Source organism: Euleptes europaea, chromosome 7 (genome assembly GCF_029931775.1).
Source record: "Euleptes europaea isolate rEulEur1 chromosome 7, rEulEur1.hap1, whole genome shotgun sequence".
In the NCBI taxonomy this organism is placed as follows: Eukaryota; Metazoa; Chordata; class Lepidosauria; order Squamata; family Sphaerodactylidae; genus Euleptes; species Euleptes europaea.
The window spans coordinates 34,126,290-34,144,263 of NC_079318.1; the positions used below are offsets into that span (position 1 = coordinate 34,126,290).

The 17,974-nt window shown below is 43.9% G+C and overlaps 1 protein-coding gene across 1 annotated transcript; it reads left to right on the forward strand.

The window, feature by feature from the left end:
- The first annotated feature begins 6,255 nt into the window (after nt 1–6,255).
- On the forward strand, nt 6,256–17,670 carry GPATCH11 (G-patch domain containing 11). The gene is made up of 8 exons (XM_056852975.1): nt 6,256–6,330; nt 7,293–7,519; nt 9,271–9,312; nt 9,406–9,526; nt 10,956–11,046; nt 13,003–13,107; nt 16,560–16,641; nt 17,559–17,670. Exons 1-8 carry the CDS (start codon nt 6,281–6,283, stop codon nt 17,612–17,614), a joined length of 774 nt encoding a protein of 257 aa, XP_056708953.1. The 5' UTR covers nt 6,256–6,280; the 3' UTR covers nt 17,615–17,670.
- The last annotated feature ends 304 nt before the right edge of the window (nt 17,671–17,974 follow it).

A 17,974-nucleotide genomic window follows, 5' to 3' on the forward strand; every position in this document is an offset into this window, starting at 1 on the left:
AGGGTATGAGCTTTCGTGAGCCACAGCTCACTTCTTCAGATACAGCTAGAATGTAAATCCATCTGTCTTTAAGTAGAGGAGAGTGAATTCAGACAAGCATTAGTATGTAAATGTTAACAGTATGTAAATGTGAATAGCAGGCGTGATGGGATTAGGTGTGGTATGCAGAAGAGTCTGTGATGTCCAGGGGAGAGATGGGAGTGGAGAAATCAGCATTGATAATGAGCCATGAATGCAAGGTAAATGCATTCAGCCCAGGTAAATGCATTGTCTTTAGTTTGAATATCAACTGTAATTCAGCAGTTTCTCTTTCCAATCTCCCTTTGAAATTCCTTTGTAAGAGAACTGCTACTCTTAAATCTGCAACAGAATGTCCTGGAAGGTTGAAATGTTCTCCCACTGGTTTTTGAATGTTGTGGTTTCTGATGTCAGACTTATGTCCATTTAATCTTTGTCTAAGAGACTGACCTGTTTGTCCAATGTAGATTGTGGAAGGGCATTGCTGGCATAAATCACATTAGAAGATGAGCAGGAGTATGAACCTGAGATAGTATGGCTGACATTGGTGGGTCCAGAGATGATGTTCCTAGAATCTATATGAGGGCAAAGTTGGCACCTTGGTTTGTTGCAGGCCTTGGTGCCAGAGTCCATGTTCCTGTTAAGTAGTTTATCATCATGGGTGAAAAGTTGTTTTAGGTTAGCCGGCTGTCTGTAAGCAAGAAAGGGATGCCCCCCAGTGCTTCAGCGAGGGAAGTGTCACAATCCAGCATTGGTTAATAATACGTTGGACTGGTTTTAGTTGGGAGCTATAAGTGACAACTAGAGGTCTTCTGTTGTCATTCTCTCTGGGCTTATCTTGTAGTAAGTTGTGCCTGGGTATCATTCTGGCCTTCTCAATCATCTTTCTCACCATATCAGCAGGATATTGTAGTTGCAAAAATGTTTGCTGTGGGTCTCTCAAGTGTGTATCTCTGTCTGAAGGATTGGAGCAGATGCGACTATAGCGTAAGGCTTGGCTATAGACAATGGATTGTCTGATATGGTTGGGGTGGTGGCTGGACGCATGTAGATTCGTTTGCCGATCCATCGGTTTCCGGTACAATGTGGTGCTTGTGTGTCCCCCGTGGATCCATACTGTGGTGTCTAGGAAGTTGATTTCTTGTTCGGAGTAATTCATAGTTAGATTGATGGTGGGGTGGAAGTCATTGAAAACCTGGTGAAATCTTTCAAGGGCTTCTTTGCCATGAGTCCAGACAAAGAAAATGTCATCAGTGAATCTCAAGTAAAGGAGAGGTGCCAGTGGGTATGAGTTCAGAAAACGTTGTTCTAGATCTGCCATGAAAATGTTGGCATATTGTGGAGCCATGCGAGTGCCCATGGCAGTGCCATTGATTTGCAGGTGTAAGTCCTTACCAAACCGGAAGTAGTTGTGAGTGAGAACAAACCTGCAGAGTTGTGTAGTTGTGTGTGGCTCACGAAAGCTCATACCCTGCCAGAAAATATTTTTGTTAGTCTTTAAGGTGCTACTGGACTCTTGCTCTTTTCTACTATATATTAAGAGGACATTGTCGTCTGACACCAGAACAAGGAAGCAGGTATTCTAGTTGCCAAATGGGTACAATTTGGAAAATATGCATATATACAATACACACAAAACTGGCTTGTGTAGAGAACTAACACATGCTGTACACAGGCCATGGGCTCAGCAGGAGGATATGTACCCAGGACTCAATTCCTTGGAACTCAGGAATGCATGCTTCGACTTATTTGTGCTCCTCTGAGTATGTGCAAAGCGCATTCACATCATTACAAAAGAAAAGCGAACTGAGATAGGCTGCAGTTACCTGGTGGTGTAAAGTGCCATCAAATCACAGCCAACGTAGGGTGATCCTGTAGGGTTTCAAGGCAAGAGATGGTTCACCATTGCCTGCCTCTTCGTAACAACCCTGGACTTCCTTGGTGGTTTCCCACCCAAGCACTAAGCAAGACCAATACCCTGTTTAGCTTCCAAGATCTGGTGAGATCACGCTAGTCTGAGTCAGCCAGCTCAGGGAAACTATGTAGTGGCCCCAATTCCCTTACACTGGAGGTGTAGAACTAATTCTGATGATGGGCATATATCTGAACTCCATGAAGCGCCATCAGACTTGGAAGAGAGAGGCCCAGTTCAGAGGCGCATTACCTAGCTCCCATGCAGGCAATCTCAGCCTCTACATCAGGGGTGGGGAACGTCAGGCCCAGGGGCCGTGTAAGGCCCGTGAAATCATTTGGGCTGGCCCTTCGTGGGTCCTGCAGATCTCTAGCTCAGAAGGATCTAAGACTGGTGAGCCGCCCCCTCCCGCAGACAGGAATAGCCTCTGTTCAAGGCGGATGTGAGTTTGTTTTGCAGAGAAAAGGAACCTTTCCCCTCCCCTTGCAAAAGAGTCGTTAGCTATGGAGCTGCTAGGACCGCCCAAGAACCTGTGTTAACCCTTTCCCACTCAGGGTGTGGAGAAAAGTATTCCCTCTGTACTACAAGAGGGCTGGGGGCGGAAGTGGTGACAATGGAGGGGTTAAAGGGGGCAGGGCCAGAATGTGCGTTGGGGGGGGGGGTAATTCTTAGCCAGTGTGTCCTCATTTCATCCCTGCAGGCGGAGGTAGCAGGAGCCGGCTGTAGAATCTGGCCCCGACCATGCGGTGCAGGAGCAACTCCGGCGTGCGGCTGGACGGCTACGCCCGGCTGGTGCAACAGACCACCCTGTGCCACCAGGTGGGCGAGTGCACCACCGGTTGGATGCCTGCCTGCTTGCCTGCGCAGGGTGTGTGTGTGTCAAATGGTCCTTGGCAGTGTGACAGTATCCCAGAGATCTCCTGGTAATAATTGACTTCCAGACTGCCAGGGAAGGAATTTCTGCCTAGCTACAAGCCTGCTCTGTGCACTGGGTCACTGGGCTAAGAGTCATGGAGTGTCAGAGTGAACGAGAAACAAGGATTGGAGAAACTGGATGAAACTGCAACTGTCCTGAGTCGCCTGTCTGTCTGTAATCCAATCAGATATGCATAACTTGTTGATGTATCGTCATCACTTGAATTTGGATAAATATCTCTTCCCCAGTATAATCGGGACTCAGAGATTTCTGCCCATTAGGGCCTCTGAGTCAGCAGCTGCAAATAAACTGTTTTCTTGATAACGATCTTGGGTCTCCCTCTCCCCCGCGAACCCCTGTTTTACTGCAACAGCGGGAAAAAGGTTCCCCACCCCTACTCTACATCAAGACTCCCAGACAGCCGGCACTGGGAAAGACCTTTCTCGGTCTCAGGCCGTGGAGAGCGGCTAGCAGCCCTAGGAGAGGCGGCCTGGCTCGTTGCAACGTAGACCGGTGCCGGCAACCTCGGGGCACCCGCCAGCTTTTCCTTGCGGAGGCCTTCGCAGCGACGCCTGAAGGGATAACAACCGCCGCCCCTGAAAGCCTTCCCCGCAGGCCGCGTCCTCCCACCCACCGCGAAACCGGCGCGCCGCTCAGCTGACCCCGCTTCCCATCCGTAGCAGCTGATTCCCCCCCCCCGCGGGTGCTGCGCGCGCGCTCCGAGCCTTTTCCCGAAGGCCCCACCGCTTCCTTTCAACGGCCGGCTCTTCTTACCTCACGGCTGCTCCTCGCGCCCCGCCGGTTCGTTCGTTCCCGTCTGTTCACACGACCGCGGCGCTTGGCAGAGAGAGGCAAATCCCCGACGCCATCGGACAGGGCTCCTCCACAGACACCTGAGGAAGCGCCGGCTGCGGCGCAAGCGCAGAGGCGACCCAGGAAGGGAGTGGGAGAGAATGCGCATGCGCCGTTCCCGGACTGGCCGCGCGGGTGCTGGAAGAAGAACGTTCGGCAAGCAGGTGAGCCGCTCAGGTTGGGAATCGTTCCCAGTGGGCAGCCGTGTTAGTCTGTCTGCAGGAACAGAAAAGGGCAAGAGTCCAGTAGCACCTTCAGGACTAACAAGAATATTTTCTGGCAGGGTATCAGCTTTCGTGAGCCACAGCTCTGTTAGTCCGTCTGCAGGAGCAGAAAAGGGCAAGAGTCCAGTAGCACCTTAAAGACTAACAAAAATATTTTCTGGCAGGGTATCAGCTTTCGTGAGCCACAGCTCTGTTAGTCTGTCTGCAGTAGTAGAAAACGGCAAGAGTCCAGTAGCATCTTAAAGACTAACAAGAATATTTTCTGGCAGGGTATCAGCTTTCGTGAGCCACAGCTCACTTCTTCAGAAAGCTCATCCCCTACCAGAAAATATTTTTGTTCGTCTTTAAGGTGCTACTGGACTCTGGCCCTTTTCTGCTACCCAGGTTAGGAATGATGGGTAAGATGGAGTGCCTTCTAGGAGATGTCAAGGCAAGGTGGGAGTCAATGCGGCAGCTGTTTTCTTGGAAGCCCCCCTGGCTTCAAGTCATTTTTCCTTCCGAGTAAGGACGGTTAGGATTGTCGTCTGAGTGAGCAACGGGGAGGCGAAGAGCAGTGTTTTGATTTCCCAAACGGAAAACCCCGGCTGTAGCAGTAGGTGCATTTATTTGGCAACGTTTCCCGTTGAACTCAGTGGGGTATATTTCCAAATGGAGCGTGTGGCGACTCTGTGGGATTTTCAGAGCTGAGCAGCGGCTAGATGGCCATCTGTCAGCAATGCTGATTCTATGACCTTAGGCAGATGATGATTGCCATCTTCTGGGCATGGAGTAGGGGTTACTGGGGGTGTGTGGGGAAGGTAGTTGTTACATTCCTGCATTGTGCAGGGGGTTGGACTAGATGACCCTGGTGGTCCCTTCCAACTCTATGATTCTATAGGTGGTTTGCCATTGCCTGCCTCTGCATAGCAACCTTGGTATTCCATGGCAGCCTCCCATCCAAATACAAACCAGGGCCAACCCTGCTTAGTTTTCGAGATTGGACGAGATCGGCTTAGCCTGGGCCACCCAGGCCAGGGCTGTTTCCGAATAGACATAACTAAGAGTAAGCTGCATGATGCTGGGGCTCAAACCTTCTGTTCCCTGCAAGTGGCATCCTCTGATAGAATCCCTTGTTTGAGTGATGGAAGTTAAAGAGGCAATGCTGATAAGGAGGGAGCAGATGGGAGTACACAGGGGTTGAAAGTCATATTTCAATACTTATCCCTGTTTTCAAATAAAGCAAAAAAAAACCCACTATCCAGTACTTATTGGACATCATATTTGTCTGCATCTGTTAGGTACACTGATGACAGATAAAAAGCATGTATCTACATTTATATCATCATCAAGTCTTTATTGCATTAGCAAAAAAAGCCATAGCAATAATAGAGAATAAGGTGGAAATTCCACCAAAATAAAATCATTAACATTTAAAAAGTAACATAATTTAACATGAGTTAAGCTGCAGTACTGCAGTCAAAAGCTCTGCTCATGACCTGAGTTTGATCCCGACAGAAGTTGGTTTCAGGTAGCCCGCTCAAGGTTGACTCAGCCTTCCATTCTTCCGAGGTCAGTGAGATGAGTACCCAGCTTACTGGGGGTAAAGGGAAGATGACTGGGGAAGGCACTGGCAAACCACCCCGCAAACAAAGTCTGCCTTGGAAACGTCGGGATGTGACGTCACCCCATGGGTCAGGAATGACCCGGTTCTTGCACAGGGGACCTTTACCTTTATAAAATATTAAAATGCAAATTCATCATTAAAATATGTATCTAATAAAAGGAAGGAAAGATCATACAATCCATAGACAAATAAAAGATGACAAGTGACCCAGAGTAGAGCAATTATGGATCAGAGATATGGTCAGCATGCCCCATCATCTTTTTATACTTCGTGATGGTGGCAGCAAATCTTGCCATTTGGAAAGTAATGAATTTGACTCTGCCTTTCAATAATATGACTAATTTCTCCTGATCTGACCTTCCTAGGAAGCGGGATAATCTGATCTGCAAAAATCGGTTACTCTCATCCTCATATCTTGGACATTGGAATGTGATGTGGGATAGACCCTCTATAGACTTTTTATCACAGGAGTAGTCTCTTTTCCTATATGGGATCCCATTGAAATGGCCTTCCAAGACTGCGAGCAGTAAAATATTTAAGCATGCCCTGGTGAAGGCCTTTCTATGCTTGCAGTTCCTTAAACTGGTGAAGTACTCTGGAAGAGTCAGGAGAGAAAGATAGCTGGACATTTATATAAATCTTGGAACTGTTAAAATGTGCATATGTTTAGAAATGAACATCATTTGCAATGTATTCTAAAATCTAGCAATATATCATTATTAGGGAAGAGGGCAGCAGGTGGAGCACTACTAAGCATGGAGGACACAGAAGAGGACTACATGTCTGATTCCTTTATTAAAGATAAGTAAGTGAATTGTGTTTCTGTGCTTGATGTCATAATTGTCAGCATCTGTTAGGTACACTGATGACAGCTGAAGCTGTTTTTGAGGACTTCTGTTGGAGATTTCAGATACCCAATGAAGGGCTGATATTTTATAGAAAGAGTCTCCTTGTTGTGAACTGTATGTCTTATGGTTCTCTGCATTCTCAGTAGATCCCAGAGCAATTCTGAAGGGAACAACTGGGAACTTATTGCGCACTCAAGAGCATGTATGTAAACATTCATCTTTTTTTCTCTTCCTTGTGGACACCCTTATATGGACTAACTGCAATCCTAATGCTGTATACACAAAAGTAAATGTGTTTAAATTCACTGGGATTTACATCCTAGTAAGTATACCTAGGATTCTAGCCAAACTCTTTTAACTATTCCATGCTCCCCCCTGCAGACCTTTCTTTTGAATCTTGAATAGTTCCCTCATCTACATCCAGAAGGCCTGGCACAGAAATTGGCTAGGTTAAAAATAGTTTACACTCTTCCTCTTGCCAGTGATTCTAGCCTCTTTCAAACTGAACAGTTCTTGAGTTGCAGCTCGTTTCCCATGTTGTATACATGCATGCTTGCCTGGGAATTCATCCTACTGATTTAACTGAATAATTCCAGTCTAAATGGCTCGGGCACATTACTGCCTTGCAAGGGTGGCTTTCTTAATCTTAGTCCCAGGAAGGATAGAGACTTTGTCCCTTGGTCTCTGGCTGGCTGGGTAGAAAAGAGGCTAGTGGTAGTGCTACCCTGTGGTGTGAAGACTCACATTTGAGCCTTTTTGGTTTTGTCTTGCTTGATCTGCCCCATGTACAATATCTACTTAGGATTGCTCTCTTAGATTTCTCCTTGGTACACTGAAGTGGATCTTGCTGCTATTTTTTTCCATGTCTTGTACAAGGAGATAATGGTTAGATAATAATTTAAATGTCATTTTTGTTCAGCCAGGACATCAGGCCAGGAATGCCCATGCTGAGGCGTGTAAAAGAAACTTTTAAAAAAGAAGAAAAACAAAAAGAATCCAATCAAAAAAACCGGCAAAAGAGTATAAAAGAACAGGAACAAGAGCAACGTGATACTGCTTTAAACATTGCTTTGGGAAATGAGAATAAAGGCTTTGCTATGCTTCAAAAGATGGGGTACAAAAGTGGTCAGCCTTTAGGCAAAAGTGGTAAGTTTGCCTTTCAAAATGTGACCAAAATGTGTTGCCAGTTTCTACAGAAATTTTGCTTAATTCTTAGAAGTTCAGTGTACAGGTCATGTCTGCACAAAACTAGCTTCCCAGTAGTAGTACAGCTGCCAGAATAATGAAAATCCAGCTTTTGGAATTGGGATGGGGGGAGGAAAGAGCATGCAGCCAATCCCTGGTTAACAAGGAGGCTTCAATATACATTATAAGTTACTGCCGGGTCAAACCTTTGGCCCATCTAGTTCACCATCCTGTTTCCAACAATGACCAGTCAGTTGCCAATAGCTTAGAAACAGCCCTCACCTGCTGACTGCCCTCCAGCATCTGATAAGGATCATTTTATGCTATATCACCCCTCAGTTGTTGTTTTTCTATACTAAAAAGTCCCAGAATATTTAGCTTCGCATCATAAAGCAGGTGCTCCAACCCTGTGATTGCTTTGGTTGCTGTTTTCTGCATTTCTTTCCAGCCCTTCAGTGTACATTTTGAAAGGTAGCAACTAGCATTGTAGATAATATTCTAAACAAGGCTGTACTAGTGTCTTGTATTAAGGGCATTACTATACTATCAATTCTGTTCTCAATCCCTTTCCTGATGATCCCCAGCATGAAATTTTCTTTTTCTAAATTGCTGCTGCATACTGAGGTGACGTTTTCAATGAGCTGTCCACTACAACACCAAGACCTTCTTTCTTGGTCCGTTATCAGCAGCTCAGACCCTAACAGCATATGTCTTGCCCCAACATCTGTCACTGCGCACTTACTTTGATTGAATTTCATCTGCCATTCTGTCCCCAGTTTGAAGAGGTCATTTTGAAGCTCCTCATAATCCCCCTAAATTTTCACTGCCTTGAACAGTTTGGTGTCATCTGCAAACTTTGTTGTCTTCCTGTTCACCCCCAGTTCCAGACTTTCTGTGGCACTAAACTATATATTGGTCTTTGACCCTTAGAAATCTTTGTGCCTGGGGGAAAAAAGGAAACCATGATTTAGTATACTATCAAAGCTAAATAAATGTTTTCTAGTAGAAATTGTATACTGCAGGACTAGAGCACTATGTCAAATGTGTGGCCTCTTGTGGGGAAAGACTACAAAACATCACATAGCACCGCTAAAGTAAAGTAAAGATTCCCTGTGCAAGTACTGGGTCATTCCTGACCCATGGGGTGACGTCACATCCCGACATTTTCTAGGCAGACTTTTTTTACGGGGTGGTTTGCCAGTGCCTTCCCCAGTCATCTTCCCTTTACCCCCAGCAAGCTGGGTACTCATTTCACCGACCTCGGAAGGATGGAAGGCTGAGTCAACCTTGAGCCAGCTACCTGAAACCAACTTCCATTACAGAATCATAAAAACATAATTCTGGAGAAAGTAGCAGAGTAGAAAGCCAAATTATATGAACAATTGGGTGTTTGTTAAATGACACATCTGTGGTAGAGAAAGGTTTAAATGAAGCAGGTTACTGAAAGAGCATTTCATAATGGAGATCATTTGGGATAGTGCTTCAAATGTTGGGCTTAGAGCAAGCAGGTTGAAATCCCTGTTCAGCCATGGTGCTCCCTGGGTAGCCTTGATCTCTCATTAGTTCTTGACAGGCCTGTTGAAGAAATAACATGAAGTAATCCCAAGTAAACAATTCTGAGTTTGTTGGAAGAACTAGGAATACAGGTCTGTCTCCTGTTCGTTAGCTACTGTGTCTACTCTTCGTTAACAGACTGTTCTGATTTTCTGCAGGAGAAGGGATTATTGAGCCTATTGCACTGAACATGAACAAAGGTGTGTGAGAAATCTACCTCTTTTGCTTGTTTTTTTTATTCTGAATGTGTTGCCTTTCATCGTGTTAACCTAGGTGTTTTGAACTTCAAACAGGTAGAAGTGGGCTTGGCCATGAAGAACTGAAAAAACGAAAAGCCGAAGAGAATCTGGAAAACTACAGAAGAAAACTTCATATGCGAAAACAAGCTGAGAAGCAGACTGCTGACCTTTTCAAGTAATGTGCAGGAAAACGCCATTAATATGATTCTTGGGGGGGGGGTAGGTTTTTTTAAAGCACATGATGTTTCATGGATGCATGGAGAGACAGTGCGATTAACCTGGAGAGCAATGTTCTGTAACTAAACAAAAAAAAAGTGTGCTGTTGTATAACATGCATCAGCTCTGAGGGTTCAAGTCTGCAACCCTACGTGGAATTATTTCTGATGTTCAGGATCAGGGTAATAATAATAAATTATGCAAATGGAGGAGAAGAGATCAGGGTATAAGTATGGTTGTACTCATTAATAATTTTATCTGGCAAGGAAAAAAAACTTAAATATTGGTTTTACTAAGAAAATGTGAGTAAAAACGGAACTATGTTTTAACAAGACATGAATCTTCCCCCTCCATTCACAGAAAGTAGTTGTCTGTGTGGAAGAAAACCCTATAGATAGGTATCAGAACTGTTACCCTAATGTCAGGCCGCCTCTTTATGAACACAGCATTACTGAGCTGGCTGCATTCACTGTTCTTGGGCACGATGGAAGCCTTCCTGAGATTCATATTTCCATAGCCAAAGTTCCACATGTGTCTCCAAGTGCATAATGTGCAGAATATTCCTGTTTGCGCTGTAACTGGACAAGGCAGCAGAAGCCTGGAGACAGCAAGGTGACATGTGGGATGGTCTCCATTTAATGTGGAGGGCCCGATGTGTTCCATTGCAACCAGTAGAGCACTGGTCTGTGCGCAGCTTGGTAGGGAAACGAAGGGTTTTCGTAGATGTGGGGGGGCTTATGTCCATGTGCACAGTCAAGTGAGACTGTGTGGTGGGAGGAGCTCACTGTGTTCGCATTGGTGTCGTGCTCATTGGTTTTACTCTCTAGTCCAGGGGTCCCCCAACCTTTTTGAGCCTGTGGGCACCTTTGGAATTCTGACACAACAGTGGTGGGCGTAACCACAAAATGGCTGATTCAGGAGGCAGCGCCACGCACACAAAGGATGTCCAAGTGCAGGGAGAAGAGGAGTAATTAAAAATGCACTGGGAAAGAGGGGTAAGAGAGAATAAAACAAACATTGTCATGGCAGCTGCCACTAAAACAATGTTATTCTAATCTGCATAGCTGATCAGATCTTCAGTGGCCAATCAGAAGCTCTGTTGGGCAGAAGGCCCACCTGGCTCCACCCTCTTTCTAGAACACTTGGTGGGCACCAAGAAAGATGTTTGTGGGTGTAGTGCTCTAATCATTGTATCATCACATTCTTAAAGCCTCAGCCTGATCTTAATTACTTTTATTGTTCTTTCTTCAGCAAATGTTCTTTTCAGGTATGACTCTATAGGGATCAAAGTGGTTTGTGCAATTTCTCCTCTAATTCTGGTTAAATTTTGGTTAAAGTTTTTTTTTTTTACTGTGCCGTGTATGTTAACTGCCTTTTGAAATCTACAGATTGCGAATGAAAACCAAACAGGAGGAATTGCAAATAACACGGGACCTGGAGAAAAGCCAGAAAGCCTGCCACCAATTAGATATGCAGAAAGTAAGGGGCTTGTTTGTTTGCACATTTGTAACCCAGCAGTTCATGGTGGGCAATGAATTCTGCACCTCCGTATTGAAGCCCGGCAACTCAGTCCACAAAAATGTTTCCAAGCTTGCATATACCGACACACTGATAGGCTGAAAGAAAAGAAACAGCTATTTTCTAGCATCCCAAAGAGCCCCTGCATAGTTGCCTGAGTCCATAAGTAACTGGCTGTTCTTGTGCAACAAAAGCAAGGTTGGAAATAATGTGCAGTTTAGGCTTGGTTCACACATGGCAGAAAACTGGGGTGAGCAGTTCTTGACAAGAAACGCAGGCTGTGAACGAATGAATGCTAAGGTGATCATACAGTCTGTACCGCTTCAGGCTGAGGGGATGGACTCCAGCATTAAATTTCCTTCCCATAAAACATGGAGAACTAGCACGGGGGTGGGGTGGGGTAGCTTCCACCCACCTCTCTTTGTTTGTTGTACCAGTTTTATATTTACAGGGAACTTTCAGTGTAGGGGAGCATTCCCCCACCACCTGCAGGCTGTGCAGTCCATTCTGCTTCCCTGTTCCCACTTCACTATGGAAACTTGGCCCTCAGAATCGGTGGCTATAACTTTTCCAGAGAATGTTCTACTTTTTTAGTGTATTTAAAATTGCATACTGTAAATAATCCTTACCGCTTTTAGCAATGCTGCCTTTTTATTTAATTTTACTGTTAATATGCAAAGTATTTTGCAATCTTTGATTCATGTTTGATATTATGGCTGTCGTTTAAAAAAATCTTAAGTAAACCTTTTATGCTGCTATGTCAAGTTGTCACTTGACACTGCTAAGAAACTTAAATGAGGCAAGAGATGAGTGTGGAGAAATAACTTCCATGCTGGAATTCATCCCAATATTTCGTTAATGGGGAACACACTCTGTGTATTCTTAGGAACCCAGCTGCAAACTCATAGCTGGCAAAAAGGAGGGGGTTGGAGAAAGGAACAATCAGGTTCCAGGCACAAAGCGCTCAAGCTCTTGGTTATGCTAATGACTCTGGCCAAAGCAGGGGAATGGTTTACCATTCCACTCCCTGCTGCCAGGTCATGCCCAGTAGGGACACAAACAGCCAACTTGGTAGAATGTAAACTCTTTCATTTAGGATCATACGGTCAATCCAAGGGCAGAGACAGAAAGACAGAGGTTATTTAAACTTGGAAGACAAGGAAGAAGCTCTCTTAACTTCCAGCTCTTCTGATGGGTATGAGCCGCGATGGACTAAGTTTTAACCTAGGGATTCCAACTTGTCCATCTTTCAAGGGACAGTGGGTAAAAGTCCCAATCATGAGAACTGGAAATGCTGGACTTTAAACTTCTACAACTTCAAGTAAAGCTAGTCTGTCCCAATTAGACTTTTTCAGGATAAGCACTGATTTTAGGGAAAGGGGACTGCATGTTTTCACCTTTTCTTCGTTCCTTTACTCAGCCTGAGTGCTTGAACAGAATATGTGCAATATTTTTATTCATTTACTAAAATGTCTTATATTTTGAATGCTCCTAAGCCTGATCTCTAGAAAAACATCACACCTATTTGGTTTTGCACTCTGAAATGTGGTTAGGGGGAGGGGTAAGCTCACAATAGCTCAGATCTGTGAAGCTGTGAGAGATCACCCCTGTGCTTGCTTGTAGGAAGGTAGTGGGGAGATATGGCAACCAGGCAGAACTTTTAAACTTTAATGCAAGTACAGAGCACTAGATGTACAGCTCCATTTAGTGGGGCATACTTTCAGTCATTGGTGGCATTTGGTGATAACTGTTTGTTTTGGGGCACCCCCCTGAGGAGCGAACGGAAGGGGTGCCATTCCCAAGTGGTGATGGGACAGCCACAGAGTTTTTCCAACTTCTTGGGGGCCAACCAAAAGGAATAGTACGGGCTTGCAAGTCTCTTCCTTCACATACCGTTTTTTTATTCTTATTTTGAAGGGCCTTGAACTTCCCAGAGAGGTTTGGTTCTGGCCAAGCAGTCAAAAAGATGTGGAAGAGCAAGAAGAGGAGGAAGAAGAGGAAGAGGAAGAAGATGACTTAAGTGTATGTTCAGCTATTGTTTTAAGCAAGAATATTCTGTGCCTGTATACTTCACAGGTCAAGACTTGATCATTGTAGCTGCCTAAAATCTTGTCACATTTTATGGGGAATGGAATATTTGGGAAATGTCTCAACTCATTGCAGGAAGGTCATTCTGGTTCTAAATTTTCTCCCCTCTGAAGCAATTAGGCTTAAACAGGGTGGTATCAAGTTAATTTTTTCTGGCTCTTCTTCGATGCTGGAAGGTACTGCAAGAGGAGCAGTTTTGAACGTGCAATTATGACGTGCCCAAAATCACTTGAAAGCTTGATCGTTTCTAGAAAGCATTACCAAAGATACAAGTCAGAATAAGTGGTACCAAAAAAGTATTTTCCCCTAAGCATTTTCACATAAAATTGAGTAAAGCTTGGAAAGGAAATAAAACAAACCAAATTTCAGTGTGAAAACGGAATCACCAAAATGAAGCGCAGTCTTAGAAGTTATACATTCAGTTGCAAAGTAGGAGGTGGGTTGGAGTGGCGGGTGTTAAATGTGTTTCCTCCTCCAGGCTATGGTAGAGATGCTATAATCAGAGGGATCTTTGGCACTGTGGGTACTAGGACCTTGGAAGTGAACTTCTCTGGTATTAACAGCAGGAACAGCTGCTGCATCCTGGCCTTCCTCACCATTGCTGTTATAGTTTTGATTGATGGAGCTAGCGTTTTTGCTTAGCTTGCCTGGTTACTCTTACCAAGTCCTATATGTGGAGTTCCTGGTTGTTTTCGGCTCAGCCAGGCATTCCTCTTGTAATTCTCGCTCTACTCTGTCCTCACAATTTCAGGAGAGAGTTGGGTTGGACAGGGAGCCTTCTCACAGCCTCTGTTGTTCAGCTTTTTAGAATAGGTTACAGGACAGGTGTGGGTATGTTACTAGAATGTATCACTGGTGTGTTGGTGGATGGACTTCTGAAGAAAAGTCAAGCCTGGCTTTGTTGGGCTTGCCCTGCCACATATATCTTATTGCTAATTGCTTCTCTAAGCTTTGGTGATGCTTGACCGGCTTGTAGGGCAAACCCAGGAATTTGTACAGAGAACCACAGCACGACCAAAGTTTTAAAAAATGTATGAACTGCTGCCTTGGAAGTTTCAAGTATAGACTTGAACTACATTATTTCTTTATTGGCTGGTATGGTGTAACATAAATGGATTGCTGGAATAACTCTGAATAATGACAGTTTACTTGAAATAACTAACCAGAATATTGGATGTTCATTGCGTTCCTTGTGCAACTTTGTGGATTCTGCATTGTTTCTGGGTTCAAGGTCACTAATATAGAAAAGAGTAGCCATTCTTAGGGGGTGTTTTCTGTACTTAAGGGATCGTGTCTCAGTTCTATTCAAAGGGTGGGTTTCCCACAAAAGTGTTCAGCATTCCTTAGTCATTTTACACTTTGCATCTAAACCTTTGTTGGGTTGCATGTTGTGTTCGGTACCAAGCCTTGATGTAGAAGCTGACTGAACATTGTCATATTTGGAATCAGGAAGAAATTTGTTTCTCAGGCTAATTGGCTAGTATCCCTGGGACACACAAATGCCCCAAGAAGCATCTTTGTTTACTGTTCTGAGTCATCTGCAGTGATTTGCCCTTTCTGCCAGGCACCTGCTCATGGGACAGTCTGGTGTAGACTCTAAGATAATGTCCTTGATGTAGGGCCCAAACTGATAGAACCAGTTCTCTAACAGCCCAATCCTGAAGGGGGGGTAGATACACAGTGGCCAGGAGTGGTACAGCTGCACCGCCTTTTCAGAGGCTCCCAGCTGCTGCAGAGGAAAAGAAAAGGTTTTTAAAAAATAAAAATAGAGGAAATGGGGGAAAGGTGGTGCAGCACCATCGTAGCAAAAAAGCATGTTCCCTGGGCGAAAGGTGAGGGAGTTGCCTAACGGCATCTCCTGCCCCAGGAATGCCCCGGGAACCCCCCCCCCCCCCACACACACACACACGTTTTCCTTTCTGCTGGCATGGATGCGCTGGTGGCAGGGATTAGCGCGCCCGAACACTGGCATATTTGCCCCCAGGCTGGCTCCTAAGGAGCTTCCCCCCCTTCAGAAATGGGCTCTTAGTCTCTAAATTTAGAAGCCTGAATTACTGTGATTTTTAACACAGCTTCATATTAATTATGTAGAGCACAGAGATGTAAACTTTCCAAAACAGAAGTTACAGTTATATGTGCAACACTAGAGAGAGCTCCAGGCTGCTCCACCATTTGCTACGTATCCCAGTTTTTGCCATCTGAGAGGCAGGAAAAAATGTTGAAAATAGAAAACACAAATTGTGTAGTAAGTAAAGTGCACTATCTGAACTGAACCATAAAGTAGGACTACCAGCATATTTGGACACAGGTATAAAGTAAAACTTTATAGAACTGAAAACATGTAACTATCCAACAGTATTTCATCTCTCATCAAAGGATATTGTCGACAAAGTTAGTCACATTTTATCCAAAAAGATATCCTTGAAAATGTACATATCTGTATGCAGGATTTTTTCTCATGTTATAGATTCTTACATGATAATCTCTTTACTTCAAATTGAGAAAAATGTATTTACTTATTTTATAGCCCACCTTTCTCACTGGGACTCAAGACAGATTGCAAAACACACAGAAAACAATTCAGTCATACAGCAGAAAACCTCCAATAATAATGCAACAGGACTAGGATTACAGAAATTAGGAAACAATTCAAACAGGAAATGAAGGCATGACATACCATAAACAATGCCAGGAGTGATTACAAAGATTCAAGGCAGTGCAGGAAGAGCAAGGTTATATATATATAACAGACTACAGTCCTATCCCCTTATGAAAATACCTTCTTGGACAGTGCTGCACTTCTGATCCCTTTAGAAAAACGCTCCCCTGAACACTTGTTTGGCACATTATCGCCTTATTTTACTCATTCCAAAATAGAAAATATTCCATGTATTTTTCCCAGTTTGAAATACATGGGGGCGGGGGAGGTTCTAGAGGGGCAGGTGTGTTTCTGAGTTTTTCCATTCTCCCCCCCCCCCCCCCCGCGTCTTCGCATCTCTAGATGGGCAGCAGAAAGTCCCTGAATAGGAGTGTCATAACAGGCTGCTGTTCATATTACTTTTAATGCCATTTTTATAAAATGGAAAGGAAGTAATTTGACATGTGATCATGGATAATCTGTAGTAGACAAAACCCACCATGAAGAGGGAGCTCTTCATAAATCTGTATCATATGGGGTTGGGAGGGGGGATATTGTAAAGTGTGATCTTTTCATAGTATATAGTTAATCAGTTCTTTTCAAACTGCAGAAGACTAGTGGCTTATATGTGGATTGGCACTGCATCTCCAAAATTTAAGACTAGGTGGCCTTTTAAAAAAAATTCCTAGGATGAGTCTCAATGGAGTTTTACGCTTAAAGGAACATTCCTTTTTTGTATTTTGCACAGGCATCAGATAAATTACAAATTTTGACAGCATATTTAAGGGAACATTATCTCTACTGCATCTGGTGTGGAACAGCCTATGAAGGTAAGAAATAAATCAATTTTACTTAAATGCCAGGAAAGATAGACTTGCAGCCCAGTTGTCCTCTCTTGCTCTACTGGGAGCAAAACTCATGGAAGTTTTATGGTGGTTTCCACCTGCTAGCTGAATTCGCAAGTCACATTCTAAATTGCAGTTATCACTTGAACAACAAAATGACTAGGGATTATCCTGAATCAATCAGGGCACATAGTATGCTGTGTAGTATTGCCTCCCCTTTCAATACCCAGAACATTCCAGTTCCCTTCCAAAACGTGACCCTTCTTCATCCAATTTAGTTATTTCACTTATACCCCACCTTATTCCCCAGTGAGGACCCAAAGCAGTTTACACTGTTCTCTCCTCCATTTTATCCTCACAACAACCCTGTGGGGTAGATTGGACTGAGGGTATGTAACTAGGCCAAGGTCATCCAGTAAGCTTCCTTCGCAGAGTGGGTATTTGAACCTGGGTCTCCCAGATGCTAGTTCAGTGTTCTAACTACTGTACCATACTGTCTTATAACCCTTTGCAAGCAAGGTGATGCACATCTACCTACTGCGTTGGCTGATTTGTGCTGCCCCTTAAGGACGTTAAAGGTTGTTATAACGTTAACCTACATGCCTTATTCCTAGCTCTCTGAATCACTTGCAAGTAAAAAAATTCCACCAATGCAGTCTTCCAAATTTTGTTAGTTGTTTGTTGCACCACGGGTTGACAAGCAAGAACTTCCTGCTCTTGGTAACAGTGGAGAGGATATGATAGCCACCACCATTAAATTCCAACTAGCTGGCCTGCTTTCTTGTGTTTTGATTTGGTCTGTCATTTTTCTTTTCCAGACTGTACAATCTTCAGAATATTTTACTTCAGTCTAATGAGATTTTATTCTGCCATTTGTATGATTCTCTCTTTTTTGTATTCAGATCAAGAAGATTTGTCTTCAAACTGCCCAGGAGACACTTTTGCAGATCATGAATAATGTTCAAAGGGCAAATCAAGTGTCTGAAATATCACAAGATCTATATGGACTAATATGAGGACTGAATACTTTTGATTAGGACAAACATTTTGTGGGATTTTATATATTTAAAATAGAATTTTTGTTTATCTGTGAAGGTTATGCATTTCCCCCTTTCCCCTTTTGTCTTTTTTCATAATACAATAAAGGATCCTTCCCTGTAGGAAGGCTAACCAACCATAACTGGATGGAATACAGGACTACAATAGAGAGAGAGAGAATGGGGCTGCAAAGATCCTGACACTGTATGTGTTTACTGTATGTTAAAATGTATATTATTTACTAGGAATAAATGGTTCTGTCACACCCCTGAATCACCTG